The 16,943-nt window shown below is 38.7% G+C and overlaps 1 protein-coding gene across 2 annotated transcripts in view; it reads left to right on the forward strand.

Annotated features, from left to right (window-relative positions):
- Positions 1-228: 228 nt before the first annotated feature.
- The window catches only part of OTOGL (otogelin like), a 259,839-nt gene continuing 243,124 nt past the window's right edge, over positions 229-16,943 (forward strand). The window contains exons 1-3 of one of the 2 annotated variants that reach the window (XM_088453706.1): positions 229-331; positions 833-875; positions 1,810-1,858. In XM_088453706.1, the coding sequence (XP_088309832.1) occupies positions 235-331; positions 833-875; positions 1,810-1,858 (189 nt within the window). In that variant the 5' untranslated portion in view covers positions 229-234. The remainder of the gene's footprint in view (positions 332-832; positions 876-1,809; positions 1,859-16,943) is intronic. The other variant, XM_088453702.1, reaches the window with a different exon arrangement.

Consider the following 16,943-nt stretch of genomic DNA (forward strand, 5'->3'; position numbering starts at 1 on the left):
GTGATACAGACAAGGAGTTGTCATGCATCACTAATGAGGAAATCTCAGCCAAGGAAGTTGCTAGCAATTTTTCTAAAGCCCCCAGAGCCACTGAAGATTAGGCAGCTATGTTTTGTACTCTCAGCCTTGAAGTGGCAATAACTTACATCCAATGAACAATCTAAAAAGCCTCCAAAGAAACTTATTTCTAAGATGCCATAATAGTAAAGGTCAGTTATTTGGATACAGTTCTGGATGCAAAGTTACACTGAGATGAACATTGTGAGAAATCTCCAATTGATGAAACCTAGGAACATTATCTTCTTGTATGCATTCCTGTTCTGTGTTGTAGGTAAGTTGTGAAATGCATAGCTGCTGCTTTCCATGGCTTATACTCTGTTGTCATTAACATCACTAGTTACCAGGTGATAACACAAATATTAAATTAGTGAACTAATGTATATTGTATGTATGGGTGTATACTGTATATCTGGGTGTATACTGTATATCTAGTCTGGACATTACATAATTTAAATGTGCATGATATTGAAATAACCCCACATGAAAGGAAACTATGTGTGATAGTTGTGTATTAATTTGCCCAAATGGCTTTCTTTTCATATGATGCCTCCTAAGATTTTTGAAAGTTCTTCTGAATGATGCTGATGTTGCTACTTAGTTGGATTTTTTTTTTTGTAATGTAAAATAAGTTGATTTTTGTTGTATGAATGTTGTAAAAACAGAAGTGGTAGAAAATAACTAGAAATGTACAAACTACCGTAATCAGATATAAAATGACCGTACTGACTATAACAATGTAGCTTAAGTTTCACTTTGGTATTTTGCTTTGCAGGGTTTCTCTCTTCATCTTCTGGTATAAAACCGAGAACATCAATGTGAGTTTAGATTTCTGCCTGAGTATCAGAGCAGATTGTAATGTTATTGTATTGGTGATTTCCACTTCTTTTAATGATTATGATATTACTGTTACTTATGACTAGCAAGACCAATATATCTAAACTGCTCAGTTGATTGAAGTTTTCTAAAGTTATTACAGTAAAGAACATCCGTTTATTGCCTTAATAAAAACATACCACATACAGATCTTTTTGCTTCATAAACCTAGTGATTTATTGCCTTAATAATAATATGCCCAGGTATGTGTCCTATATATATTTAGAAAATCATTTATTTTCGATTAAGCTAATTTTATAGTGTACTCTTTAGAAATGCAGTTTTGAGCAATAGAATTATATGTATGAGTATTTGTATATCTAAATATATATATAGTGTATATTATATATATATAGATTGTTTAGGCATAATTATATAACAATATTTAAATGTCTTACAATTGCGCAGATGCTTACACATTGCTTTGAAAATTTATAAAATTATAATTATTTTAATTTACACTTTCGATTAAATATAATGTTACAGAATAGTGATTTCAGATATAATGCAGTAGTATAATTTTCTAATAATTTTCTGTATGTTTGAATATAAGATCTGGGTAAAAATGAACTGGTACATTGAGGCATTTGTTAGCAAAGTCTTCTTTAAAATGTAGGCTAACTTTGTCTAAGCCAAAAAATGCAGGGTTCTTTCCAAAGGCAAGCAGTTCATTCTCAGGCGCACGGATCTGTGAAGCCCTCGTCAATTGTGTAAGATGAGATCACGCACATACAAGTTACCTTTTAAATGTTAACCCAAGAAAGGCCTCTTTGATAGGTGATGGAAATCAGAAAAAAATACCTTTCCCCCGGGAATAGCTTATTCAGGTTGCTCTTGGACCTTTGAAAATACAAGATACTTTTTGTTTTCTTCCAGAAACGGGTTTAATGCAATTCGCCAGAAAAGAGATCTCTTAACAGCAGAGGTAGGTTATACCTTCGAGAGAAAAACTTGCCTCTGAAATGAGTCTTACTCTGACAATGGAGCCTTTGTCACATGAGAGAAAATGGTAAAAGCGCTGCTAGGATCAATCCCTCTTGTGATACCTACTTTCCTGTGATTCATTAGCTTCTGACTGTCTCACTTATCAGACTTTCCTGAACTCTTCTTATTCTCACACAGGCCGTGCATCATCAGATAGAGACAGACAGATATTGCTATTTATTTGGCAAAGAATGCTAAACCTTCTTTTCCAACACTGCAGAAAAATGTTTAATGTAGACACTTTGCTTTTGTATTACTATTTAATTTTTCCACTTATCCACCTTATACCAAACACACACGTAAAATACATTATTACATGTTATTTAATTAATTAGCGTATAATACTGTATATGTAGACTATAAAATACATCATTTAATCTAGGATACATTACTAATGCATGTTTAAAATCCATATTGTATTTTAAAACTCATAATTGGTGAGTCTAGAATTATGATAATAATATTACTAATAATTATTTTCTAATTAGGGTAATGTGCATTCATAATTTAACAGTGTTTTATTAAATATGCATAGCAACTCAGGGGCAAGGGTAGGATTTTGGCAGAAGGATATCTAAATGTACAACTAAGCTAGAGGGTAGATCCCGGGCTCCTGTAATACTCCTCAGCTTGCCTATGAAATTATTTTAAAATACTAATCCCATTACAAAACTTTGTAAGTATTCTGCCATACCTTTTAACATGATATCTGCACTAATTAAATTAAATTAATTAAACTAAATGTGGTTATGTTTTTTAATTATATGTATATAGGAGGAATTCAGCACCATTGCAGTGATAGCTGTTACTCAGAGCTAGATTAAGGTGTGCAGGGGCCCCGGGGTAACTAACTTGTGGAAGCCCCTACTAAATAAAATTATCAAAAAGTTGTTCTGGTGATGTTATAAAAAATATATAATGTAAATGCTCCCAGCACCACAAATGTGCTAAACACACTGTAGTGGCCCCACTCACACAGAAACCACTGTTCACATATGCCATTGTGCCCCCACGCTGGTGATATAGCTATGTGTGGCATCCCCCTGTGTGTGGGGGGCCCTGGGTGACTGCCCTGGCTGCACTGTTGTTAATCTGGCTCTGCCGTTACAATCATATATTTATATTAGAAAAGGTACATTTTCTAGTTAGTTACCAATGACTACATTGAAGGATTAAGCAGAAAGAAACACAAAATACATATGTATATGCAGCATAGTCTACTAATATCCTGCTTAGCTTCTGATCATTAGTAACCCTACTATATCTCAGTATCGGTATCCCCACTTCTAAGTTGCATTGGGAAAAGTATCCAAAAATAGCTTTTTTAATAACTTAATATATTTAGAATTGTACATGCTATTTTTAAAATAATCCAGGAATAATTTACCATTTGCAAAACTTCCTGTACACTGTCACACTGCTATTGCTGCAACTGAAGAACTTGTGATAATGCCACATTAGCAGATCCAACATCAGCATGTATAAAAGATATGACTATATGTAGGAATATTGTTTGCTGCTAATAAAAAAAAACCCTTTCTATACTACAGGGTGTCCCTATTGGCCCCAAAGTGTTTCTAATAACTTTTAAAGTAATTGATGTACAGTAAATTAGTGAAATTTAACACAGACATAACTTGGTCTATGAGAAACATGAGGAAGTCATAGCAAGTGTTAAAAGTGTTCACCATTAGCATCCATGCCAGCTGTTCATGCATGCGCAAAGTGAAGGCCAGCTGTTCACCACCTTGGTCAGCAACGCTGTCCAAAATTCAAATACGGGAGCCACACCAACTGCCAGTGAGGATATAACCAGCATTATCACTAGTGCAACAGATTAATCTGAATCAGGAGTGTCTATACATAGACACAACTCTGCATACCCCCATGTCCATTGACACACTCTCCACACGTCCCCACTAAACGTTACATAAGTGCAAAAGCCCCATCAACACCCAATTATGCCTCTCCAACCACAGCTGTAGATGCGATTGAGTATTATCCCTAGTGGAGAGCGCTTGGCTCCAGAGCATGCAAAGAGCGAAAACACACATGATCTTCTTGTGTTCAGTTGTGCATCAGCCCCTATCATTCTTTTCATGGATTAGGTTTGCCAATAGGATTACTACATATATATTTATACATTTCATTTACCATTGTGGTCAATATTTACTTGGTGTAAATCTATGTATTTTCTTTACAATGATTTCATTTTAGCACAATATTTGTGAATCCTTCATATAATACATAAAATGTCATTTGCATGGATAATGTGCTATTAATGTGTAAAATATTCATTTGTTTGAAAAAAGGAAAAGAATAATCTTTTTTTTTTTTAGTTAGTCCTATTTTCCCTTTTTAGTAAATAAGTTTCCCAGCTGGAATAGTAATGTGTTTATAAAACCTACTTACTGATCATGTGCCAGTTTTTAGTTGATGACAATGGCCCAAATGCAATATTGTGCGGGATACGGACAACAGAGAAATTTAAAGTGGCATATTTCCTTTAACAAAAAAACAATCTCACTTTTCCTTAAAACAAATTGTTGCTTTAAATCTAGCGGCTGCATTGCCAAAATCTTTCAACATTGCCCAAATGTCGCAGACTGTTACATTTGGGCCTTTAGGTTTTCCTGGGCTTTGTTTTGTTGGTGAATTTAGTTTTTTGTTTGTACGGGTCATACGGTATCTGAAAGATTCCAGTCTTGTCTGCTTTGACTTAAATAGATAATCAGCATTCAGCCCCTAAAGCAGTGACGTGCAGTGAGGTAAATGGCTCGGGAGGCACTGGCTAGTATCAGAGCCAGATATACACATACTGTACATATATGAACATGTCTTCCTGGCAGTGACGTACTGTGAGGTAAATGGCTGGGTAGGTACTGGCTAGTATAAGAGCCAGATTTAAACATACATTTATGAACCTGAAGGTTCATGTGGGCATTATACAAAGGTGCAGCAGTATATAGTGCTGGAAATTTGGTGAGTTTTGATCAGGGATGTGCGGAAAAGGTAGGCAGGGGAGGCAGTGCCTCACCTGCCATACACTTTTTAATCCAGAGTTCTGACTATTAAAATGATTAGAATAATACAAAGAAGATATTTATAATATATTCTTTAATTCTTTCTTAGCATTTTTATAGTGAAAACTCTAGAGTATACCTAAGTATGACAGGAAATGCTTTGCCTCACCTGACCACACATCACCGCTCTAAAGTCATTTTGTATTGTTAAACTATTTACAGTAAGTTCTAGTTAAAGTGTTATCATCAGTCTGCCATATGACAGCAAATAATCATTTACTAACAAAGTGCAGTAACCTGTGCCAATATAGAAAGTACCAAAATTGCAACAGAAGAGAGCACAATCGGATAAACCAAATTAATTAATAAATATTAAAAAGTGTAGTAATATCCAATGACAATAAGAACATCTATACAATGAATCATAATTGAAACAAATTAAAACATTGCAACTAAAGTCATGCATCCAAGACACTGATTAGATAAACTGAAGTTCTGAATGTATTTAAATAATATATCAATAATATTATATCAGAGGGTATCACATTGGTCTTATTGAATAAGAATCTTGGGAGAAAAAACCCCAAAAAGTAAAAAATCTAAAATAATACATCTGAATTGTTCTCCAATGTATGAACAATTAACATCCATGCACCGATGTGCAATAGCTTAAATATATATTATAGTTCCATACGGATAATGAAATCTAGCTGAAACGGAGGGCAGTGTCCGGTGGTGAGTATTCGCCGTGTGGAGGAAAAAGTTGATCTCCAATCTGGAGTGAAACCTCCGGTCTTTAGGCACCAGGGAGATAGTCAGGCAGGTGGTTAGCTGGTTTTGGGGCCGCTCTTAAGCTTCCTACTCCGTTACCTCATTACCTCTGAGGAAACGGCCAGACAGCCCAGGGCCGAGAAATGCGTTAGTACACCTTATTTATCTTTTCACCACACAGAGTTCTGACCACGAAGTACTGTGGTCTATCACCAGTTGCCGCTGCCACTCGGACAGAGTAGCCCCAAACCAGCTAACCACCTGCACGACTATCTCCCTGGTGCCTAAAGACCGGAGGTTTCACTCCAACATTGCAGATCAAATTTTTCCTCCACACGGCGAATACTCACCACCGCAGTGGCATTACGGACACTGCCCTCTGCTTCAGCTAGATTTAAGCCGGGATATACATCAAACAGGTCAGCTCATACTGTGCACAATATTACTGGTGTAACAGCCTATATAACAGTGGTATCACAAGCGACTTTAATCATTCACACCTGGGATTAAATTTGTACTGTTCTTTCATTATCCGTATGGATCTATAATATATATTTATGCTATTGCACATCGGTGCATGGATGTTAATTATTCATACATTGGAGAACAATTCAGACGCATTATTTTTTATTTTTTACTTTTTGGCTTTTTTTGTCCCCTGATTCTTATTCAATAAGACCAATGTGATACCCTCTGATATATTATTATTGATATATTATTTAAATACGTTCTGAACTTCAGTTTATCTAATCAGTGTCTTGGATGCATGACTTTAGTTGCAATGTTTTAATTTGTTTCAATTATGATTCATTGTATAGATGTTCTTATTGTCATTGGATATTACTACACTTTTTAATATTTATTAATTAATTTGGTTTATCCGATTGTGCTCTCTTCTGTTGCAATTTTGGTACTTTCTATATTGGCACAGGTTACTGCACTTTGTTAGTAAATGATTATTTGCTGTCATATGGCAGACTGATGATAACACTTTAACTAGAACTTACTGTAAATAGTTTAACAATACAAAATGACTTTAGAGCGGTGATGTGTGGTCAGGTGAGGCAAAGCATTTCCTGTCATACTTAGGTATACTCTAGAGTTTTCACTATAAAAATGCTAAGAAAGAATTAAAGAATATATTATAAATATCTTCTTTGTATTTCAATTATGTTTTGTTTCAATTATGATTCATTGTATAGATGTTCTTATTGTCATTAGATATTACTACACATTTTAATATTTATTAATTAATTTGCTTTATCCGATTGCGCTCTCTTCTGTTGCAATTTTGGTCTTTTCTATTCTAGAGGTTAGCCTCCCCTAAGAGAGCTGCATATGGATTACAGATTTATAACCCTATTCAAAGCCACAGCACCTGATTGTGTTTGTGTTTTTGTTTCTTGGCAATATAGAAAGTGAAGCAAAGGCAAAATCCATCTTTCATTTGTTTTCATCATTTGGTTTATATTTATTTAGTTTAGTGCTGTTGTGCATTGTTTGATATGTATGGCACAACTAAAACAGGATTCACATGTAGAATACAAAATAGCTTTTCTATTCACAGAAATGTGTGTTTTGGACACAGTTCCCTTCCTCAGATACCATGTATCATTGTCAATAAATAAATAACTTTAATCTATTAATTATAGGATATGCTGGGTTACCCTTATGTTACTCATTCAGACCAAACCTTGCTGACCCTTGTGGCACACTAGCTAGCACCTGCAGGCTAACAAACACTCGGCTGACTTAAAATAATGTCCTATTTTTATTATTGTGGAACTGGAAGCTTCAGATTGGGACTTGAAAGTATAGTTTGAAAGAGAAACAGCCAGGAACAATGCCGGTTCCACAATGGCTTACTGTACTGTAGTACCTCTGTAAAATGTACAGTACAATCCCAGTTTGTTATCTTATAACCATTTTAAGTGGTGTAACTTTCTTGGGTACTTTATTGTAATTTCTTTAATTTACCTTAGGCCTTTGACTACAGAGCTAAAATATACCTATGAAATCTAATCCATCCTATAACAGGTGTAATTGTTTATACTGAATTGGAATGGGGCAGTGAAGTGTTGACTGAGTGCACAGTACAGGATCATGTGATTGCCTGCCAGGAGGAATATGTTTTGCAGTGACTTGAGGGTTGGTGCAAGTATATGCAATGATAACCATCCATCAGCAATATTAAGCCACTTCTTTTGGCTGGTAATATCGGCCTCTCAAACTGATTGCACTGAAAACTTAAGCTATTGTATATCATGTTGTGGCCACCTACTTGCTTTACTTTATTGACAGTTACATACGTACTACTACAGTAAATAAAGATTTTGAAAGGGAAAAATAACAATATGGTAAATGTGACTTTAGCTTTTATTAATGAGACATTACCCTCTCTTCTGTATCTCTATTTGTACACAACTTAATGTAATAAATGTATTATTATTACAGTATTGTGTATTTCTGCAATGTGTACTACTAACACATACACCTCACATGTGCTTATATACATGTTTCTGTCAGGTGTACATTCACACTCTTTTTCAAGTGCAAAACCATATCCCACCCAGAACCATCAAACAGACTACCCTATCAGCATCAGGTACAGAAAAAAATGGCTTCTATCACTGTGGAAGTTGTAAAGCATGTCAAACAATGGGACATAAAAGTATGAAACCCACCACTTCCATAATACCAGCAACAAAAAAGAATTCATCATTAAAAATAATATTACATGCAACACGAAAGGGGTGATTTACATCATAAAATGCCCATGTCCCAAATTTTATGTGGGAAGAACCATAAGACCCCTAAAATCACGGATCAGCGAACACATACGAAATGTGCAAAAAGGATCAGAAGACCATCCTCTTGGCAAACACTACAAAGAGATTCATCAATGCAAAACACAGTCCATAGAATTCTATGGCATAAAGAAAGTTAAACAGAATTGGAGGGAGGAGACTACACTTTATTGATAAATAAAGAAGAATTGAAATGTATGATAGAATTAGACACTCTGGGCCTGATTCAGACTCGCTCGGGAGCACTGAGTGCTCGCAAGCGGGTCGATGTTGGGCCAGTGCGCATGCGCACGACGGACCCGGCTCCGTCGTGCGCATGCGCGAGACCAGGATAGCGACTGGCAAGCCGTTGCTATGGGTCTCGCTGCAAAGGGGGCATACTGTCGATGATGACTGACAGCATGCCCCCTTTGGTGGGCATGCCGGGGGCGTGGCTGGCCAGACGGAGGTGTTCCCATGGGAACACCTACCGTCTGGGGCTGACCCCACTGACACCACAAGTGATGTCAGTGGGAGTGCTTTTGGCTCTGATAGAGCCAAAAGCACTCCAGGGCTTGCGGCAGACGAGACCCTACCACAAGACCATCGCGACCATCTATTTGGCCGCTCGCTATTGCTGTGGGTGGTCACCCACAGCTATGCGAGCGGCCAGGAGGCCGCTCTAAAAAAGAGAAGGAGGGCACTGATTCAGAGCGAGCGCTCTGAAAGAGCGTCCGGCTCTGAATCAGGCCCTCTGTCCCCTACAGGCCTCAACTTAGATAATGAGGTCAGATCTATAGTCTACAACAATTAATTATCCCAACTTACAGTGGCAACAAATTTAAACTTCTGATTAGTATCTTGATCCACTAGTATATTCACATCATGACTAATAACCAACATCCTCTTGTTCACAAGAGATAGGTAATTACAATCATTAGATATGCATAGTAACTGTAATATGAACACAAATAGTTAATGAACATTAAACATGAGAATAGTGAATAGTCTTACCAAGTATTCCATCAAAAATATCCCACCCAAAATGGCTGATTAACCTGTTCCACACCGATTATCTTCAACAACATGGCCACTATGAAACAACATACGGAACAACAATGCTTGCTAGAGGAAAACAGAAACCAATCAAAGGACACCTGTTCCTATAAATTAAAGAAGGAAACAGCACACATGATAACTTACCCCCAGAGGAAGATCTAAAGGGCCAAAATGCGTTGGCCCCCACAATGAGAACTCTTGCAAAACTGCTATTTCCGCGAACTCCGCATCACGTGACCGCACCTGTCCCAAGAGCGCGCTCTCCCCGGAAGTACAGAGGAGCTGGACGACCAGCGCTGCAACGCACAGGAGACCAACTGTTCAGGATCAAAGAAGGAGAGGAAGGCGCAGCAGCCACGCGGCTCACCCCCCACCGGCAACACCGCAAATCTGCTGCACCAACCAGGGAACTGTACTCCAGGTCGACGCCCAGCGGACCACCAGGACTAGGTGTGCCGCTTGCTGCGTCCCTGGAGAGAAACCCGGACAACTCCAGACGGCCTTAACCAGAGACTCCTGAATCCAGGTACCCCGCACCTGTGAATCATCACGCAGTGCAATCATCCCTTGCACACCAATCCCTTCTTTTCCCCTGTTTAAAAAGTGACTGAGTAGGATCAACACAGGTTGGGACGCCACCTGTTGACCTCACATATTAGTTTGAACTTTAAATAAGTACTGTGTATCAATCATCATCTACATTAGTGCTGGACCTGCATCCAAGTTCACCCACTATTTGCTACCTTGTTCAGCAATATTATTATATTATATATGTGTACAATTTTTATTATATTAAATGATCAATATTTACCCACCATCTCCAGCCTTGTATTATATAAGATCACATCATTACATCACAAGGAATCACACTTACTGTGTTCACCTTATACCATAGGATCATCAGCCAATCAGATCATACTTATATGGGTATTATTAGACATCACTAGCACAATACTAGGGGGAGCGCATTAGATACTTTGTGTATATATATTGCTTTCAGAATTTTACTTAATAGACCCCTTAGTGGCTTATACTGCAGCAAAACCCACTGTAAGCAGTGTCTAGTGATAGCCAGGTAAAAGCTGGGTAAGGCGCGCTCTCTATATGGTGGGGCAGTGTGTAAAGTGCTTGGGTATGAGTGAACTGTATGACAGAGAGACGTAGACGGTGGTGTTGGGTCAAAGTATTTTATTCTTTTCAAGTTGTTTTATTGAAACGTACCCAGAGGACGAGATTTGCGCCAAGTTCACCATGGGACCAGATGTAGTTGTTTTCCCATGTACTCATAAAGAGATTTGCATAACTTGTTGCAAATCTCGTCCCCATTGCAGTCCCTTTGGTCTGCCTGTAGTAGGTGTCATTGAACCATGTGTAATTGTGACTTAGAATAAAGTTAATACTGTCTACAATTAAGTTTATTTGTAGGTCCTGCAAATCTGAATCTTGTGTAAGGTGATCTTTTATGCTCTCTAGTCCTTGTTCGAGTTTAATTACTGTATAGAGCGATGTTACATTGCTAGTTATCAGCCAGTAGTTTTCTTTCCAGTTTATTGATTCTAATCTATGGAGTACCTCGGTTCTGTCCCTAATGTATGATCTTTGTTTTTTCACAAACGGTTGGAGGAAAGTGTCTATGTAATGTGATAAATTTGATGTGATTGATTGTATTCCTGAAATGACTGGACAGCCTGGGGGGTTCTTTGAGTCCTTATGTAGTTTCGGTAGATAATAAAAAACAGGAATGCGTGGATGTTTAATATCCAAATATTGATGTTCTTGTTTGGTTAGTATTTCTTTGTTTATACCATGTTGTAATAGTTTCTGTAGTTTACTTTTGTATGTGTTGGTAGGGTCTGTTTTCAATGGTTCATATGTGGCTATGTCATCAAGAATTCTGGTGGCTTCTTTGATATAATCCTGTTTGTCCAGTAACACTATGCCTCCGCCTTTGTTGGCAGGCTTGATCACAATATTGTTGTTGTGTTGTAGTTCGTGTAGTGCTTTGAATTCTGCTTTGGTTAGATTGCATGTATTTCTCTTGGTTTGTTTCTCCTCTTTTTTGATAAGGTCTTTTTCTAATAGGTTGGTGAATGTCTGGATATGATTACCTAGAATATAACGGGTAGAATTGAGATTGTGGTTTATGGTTGGTATGTTTGTATATATTTTTGGTTTGGGGTGTGTGTTGTGGTATTGGGTTTTGGTGAAATAATTTTTTTAGGAATAATTTTCTTTGGAATTTATGAATATCCAGGTATGTGGAAAATTTGTCCAAATTGGAGGTGGGGGCGTACTTTAGTCCTTTATCAAGGAGACTAATTTGGTCCTGAGCTAGTGTTGTGGAACTGAGGTTGAAGATACCCTTGCCTGTAGGTTCTATTGTTGTTCTGTGGATCGTTTGGCTTTTTTGGGTTCCTCCTCTACATCCTCTTCTTGTTCCCCCAGTTTTCTTTTTGTAGATTTTTTGCTTACTGAGACAGGTTCCTGGGGGAGTAGTGTGTGTCGCACACCTGTTTCTAAATCTAAAAAATTGTCCCCCCATGTGTTTGATTGTGTGGGTCCGTCTAATGGTGTATTTGTGGTTTGTGTTGTGGCTTGTGTTCCAGTGGAGTAGTTGGACCAGCCTAGTTCAAGAGATAATCTGGCTAAATTTTTAATTGGATCTGTTTCTTCTAGTTCTTCGAAGTTATAGGTTGAGAATGAGGTGTCGTTATCCGTACTTGTATCAGAGTCACTGTTTGATACTGACTGGATTGGTAGTGGCTGGTGCTTCACTAGTGATTTTTGTATGTGTATTGTCTTTGAATGTAATTGTGACATGTACTGCTGATACGTTAAATGTAGTCGTTTGTAAATGGGAGTGTTGATATTTGTGGTATTACCTAACTTTTTTTGGGGGGTATTTCTCTAGTTGTAGTTCACTGTGGTTTTTGTGGGGTTCCTCACAGTCTTATCATGCTTTCTCTTATGGATTCTGAATTTGTCTCTCAGTATTTTGTTTTTCTTAGTTTTTATCATGTGTTCCTCCTTTTCTTTGGTTTTACTAAGGGTGAGTTTAACTAGGTCCTGATATTCTTTGTCAAGTGTATGGGGGTTCTAATTTCGTGTTTAGCATTTGTATTTGTGTATTTAAAGATTGTAGTTCCTCTGTGTTGTTCTCTATTAGTAGTTGTATCAGTTTATATGAGCATTCTTGTAGTATATGATTCCATTGTTGCATGAAGTTTGTATTGTGAGTAAGTCCCTTCGGTATCAATTTGTTATTGTTGTACCATATGAGTGTTTGTGTGTCCCACCATAACTTATTTTCTTTATTTGTCAGTTTTTCTAGTTCTGTAAAGTCAGTGTAAAAACACTTGGTGTGAATGTTGAGAAGGTTTCTGCCCTGAGGGTCCTATTTTGTCTTATGTTTTCTGTTCCCATATGTGTGTCCTTGCTGCAAAGAATTGATGGCACAATATTGTCAACAAAAAAGTTAAGTATTCCTGCGCACTGGAGTATATGTGATGGGGTGTGCAGCACTTAGATGTGAGGGTGCCAATCGCTCTTCGGATAAATACAATATATATACAAAGTATCTAATGCGCTCCCCCTAGTATTGTGCTAAAATTCTGAAAGAAAGAACAAATTATCGGCATAATTTGTATGCTGATTTTATTATTAGAGAAGGCTGGAGATAGAACATGTGCCTGATAGTGTAATACATTTTGGTGAACCTTGGTGCAATATTGGTATTTATATATCTTATCTGCAGGATTATATCCATACTTGCCGACATTCAGCTCCCTCCTTCCGGGAAGGAGCTGAATGTCTGCGCACAGCGGTGGTTATGGCCAGGTAATGATTCCGCACTGGGGGTGGGCAATCGCGTCATCGTGGCCCCGCCCCCACTTCACAATGCCGACAATAACGGCATTGTGAAGCAGGGGGCGGTGCCATGATGACTACTAATAGAAACCCCTGCAGCAGGGGGGCGGTGACGCGATTCACACTGAATTACCTTGCCGCCCCACTGCTGCGGGGGGTTCTATTAGTAGTTGGGGGGGGGCAGCCGGGAGGCTTGCCTGCCTTTCTGGGCAGCCGGGATATGCACCCGATATTCGGGAGGGTCCCGGCCAAATCGGGAGGGTAGGCAAGCCTGACTATATCACCATGACAACATGCTACTGAAGTGTGTGAACTCATACCAGAGATAAAATCTTATAGTTTATCTGCAGGATATAATTCACTTCATCAGATGTCTGTATCCAGGTAAGGTTACCAGACGAATCATGTGGATATAAAATGACATATCTCCATAGTATAGTATATAAGTTTAAAATATGACATTTTATTAAATACTACACACAATAATAGGATCTAGTGCCCCCAACGTAGAGAGTACCTATCTTTCCCATTCTCCAGCAACAGCTCCTTATTTCAATGATTTCACTGCTAGACCTTTACTCTCCTCCTGCCAGTGATGGATTTCCCACTAGGCACATGCCATGGGGCAGCACTTGCATCAGTGCACTGCCTTTATGGGCCTTTATGGGCCTTTATGGGCCTTGCTTTTAGAAAAAATTTACAACTTTTTATTTATTTTGCAACTGGTATGGATGGGGTGAGCAGTCACAGAAAGGGTTGGGGTTTGGGGCTTCCCTTGCTGTCTAGTGGCATCAGGGTCAGCCCCAGCATAAAGGGGGCGGAGCTGGCAGTGACGTGATGTGCATGTGACAGGCAGCCTTTTTTAAACTAAAGGTGTTTCATATGGGATACGGTTAAAATCCTGACAGTCGGGATACTGGCGCTTAGAATGCCGGCGCTGGATTCCCGACACCTGTCAGAATCCCGGCGCCAGCATCCTGACCACAGGCATCCCGACGGTAAGTAGCGGGGTTAGGTGGAGGGTTAGGGCTAGGGGTTCGGGTAAGGCACTAGGGGAATGGTTAGGCACTGAAGGGGGTGGGTTAGGTTTAGGGTGTGGGGAGGGACTAGAGGGGGGAGGTTGGGGCCAGGCTTCCTTAACAAAGCCTCTGGTGAAACACTCGTCAGCCCATCAACTGGGGGGGACCTAAATGCGCACTGTGGACTCCCGCACCACAGTCCTACCTTGGGAGAAACAGTGACAGGTACCTTTGCCTTTTCTTAATCACTGCTCACTCGCTAGATACCTGATACCTGACTCCTTGTGCTGCATCATGCAACAGGGAACAGCAGAAGCAGTCTGCGCTGTTTCCGTTATGCCAAGTGACAGTTAACGTGCGTACACACTGGGCGATAAAGTGGACGATATCATTATCGTTCAGTCGTCCACTTTATCGTCCATTTTTAACCCCAAACAGATGAACGATAACGAAGACGCGCGTTCCCGCGGGTCGTTCGTCATTATCGTTCATCGGGCTGACATGCAGGCCAATGAGATGATCTCGTCAGGTTGCTGCATGTCAGGGAATGGGGAGAGAGCCCAGCGCTGAACGATATCGTTAATGATATCGTTCAGCGGCTGTGCTCAATGTCATGAACGACATTGAGCACAGCCTGCCGGGGACAACACTACACGATATCGCTCAGGGAGCATATCGTGTAGTGTGTACCCACCGTTACTCTCATTTCTCATCTGATACTTGTTAGACGGTGAAAAGCAGAATCTGACTTGTTATAAGTTGTAAGTGCACTTACTCTGATTTTCATCCTCTATCTAGCAATGATAAATGATAAATCCCAGGTAGAATGGAGGGCGCCTCGAATGACTATTAATCTATTGTGATATTTATTTGGGATTGGTTCGTGCTGAACAGCTTTTTAATAAGTGTTTCTTCACCTTGTTATTGTGTATTATTTATATTTTCGCCTTACTCACGTATGAAGGTTAATCTTTCATATTCACTCCTTTTGTTTTCTACGTTAATTACTGTGTGTTTTCTGTATGCCCCATTATTGATTGAGAATCATATGCATTTTTGTTTAAACATGTATATGACATCATTCATATTATCTTGGATGGCGAACATTTAGAACTATTAACCTCTTTTTGATCTTAGCAGATATTATGCGATATGTGACTCTGTACATGGTGATTCATTTCATCATAATAATGTTATTTCCAGCTGCTAATTAATCCCTGTTTGGGATTAATGACTACTATTCCTGTTGATCAACCTACTGAATGTGAAGTTTTTCTTGCATATGAGATACTGTACATGGCAAGAAATGCCACTGAAAATGCACCCTCTTCACCCCTTTGTCATTCTATGGGGGAGATTTAATAACGCTTGGAGAGAGATAAAATTGGAGATAAATCAGCTGATAACTCACTTTACAGGCTGTGTTTGAAAAATGGCAATTAGGAGCTGATTGGTTGGTGCTATTAACTCAAATTTGATCTCTCTGTAAGCTTTATTAAATCGCCCCCTAAATATCTAATTTGTGCACTTCTCCAAAAATTATTACACTGGGAACAACGTCTCTCTGGCCAACTTCTCCCGTCTTCCTGTGCAAACTGCCGCTCCACTGGAAATGCAGTAATTTTGGCATTTTATGCAAGAGGTTGCGTATCATCATCATGCCAAACTAAGGGGTCTATTTACTAAGCAGTGTTAGGATACAGAGTGAAAAGTGATAAGAAAGTGATAAGGTGCCAGCCAATCAGCTTCCAACTGTCATCTCACAGGCTGTGTTTGAAAAATTACAGTTGGGAGCTGATTGGCTGGCACCTTATCACTTTCTTGTCACTTTTCACTCAGTCTCCTAACACTGCTTAATAAATAGACCCCTAAATGTGCTTATGGTACTTCCTGGTAAAAAACAGATTATTTATCATGCAATAAATGTGCCCCTAATTGTCCTTTTGTATGAAATGGCCCTTCTTAACCCACTTGACTTAAAATATTCGGTTATCTCTGGGCCATTTTTGACTTATGAAAATAAGCCATGGTAGGGTTGAAGCTGATGAAGATGATGTCATGAGGGTGCATTTCCTGTTAGCTCTGGGTTTGAGGTTAGAGTTTACAGAGTTTCAGGGCACTTACATTATTTTATATTTATGATGCTCTAGGAGGAAGTCATCCCAGGGCGTCCTGTGCGCCATTGTTAAGAGGTGAAATTGGGCAGCACTGGAAATATATTATTCAAATGATAAAAAGACAATAAAGAGAAGGTAAAAGTATAAGTATAAAATAATAATTGGTTAAAATATTCTTACATGTAGTATGGAGTGAGGGAGAGTATTAGGGATTGGTAAAAAAGGTCCTCAGTGATGAAACGCATTTCACTGGACACTCTGCTTCCTTAGGAATGTCATATTTATTTAACATTAGCATCATATTTGCTCTTTTGGATCTCCTCATCACATTAATGTCCCAGATTGGCTTTCTGTGGTTTTGTAGATATTTTCAATGTCTTAAAT

The sequence above is a fragment of the Taudactylus pleione genome, unplaced genomic scaffold (genome assembly GCF_031769625.1).
Source record: "Taudactylus pleione unplaced genomic scaffold, aTauple2 ptg000040l, whole genome shotgun sequence".
In the NCBI taxonomy this organism is placed as follows: Eukaryota; Metazoa; Chordata; class Amphibia; order Anura; family Myobatrachidae; genus Taudactylus; species Taudactylus pleione.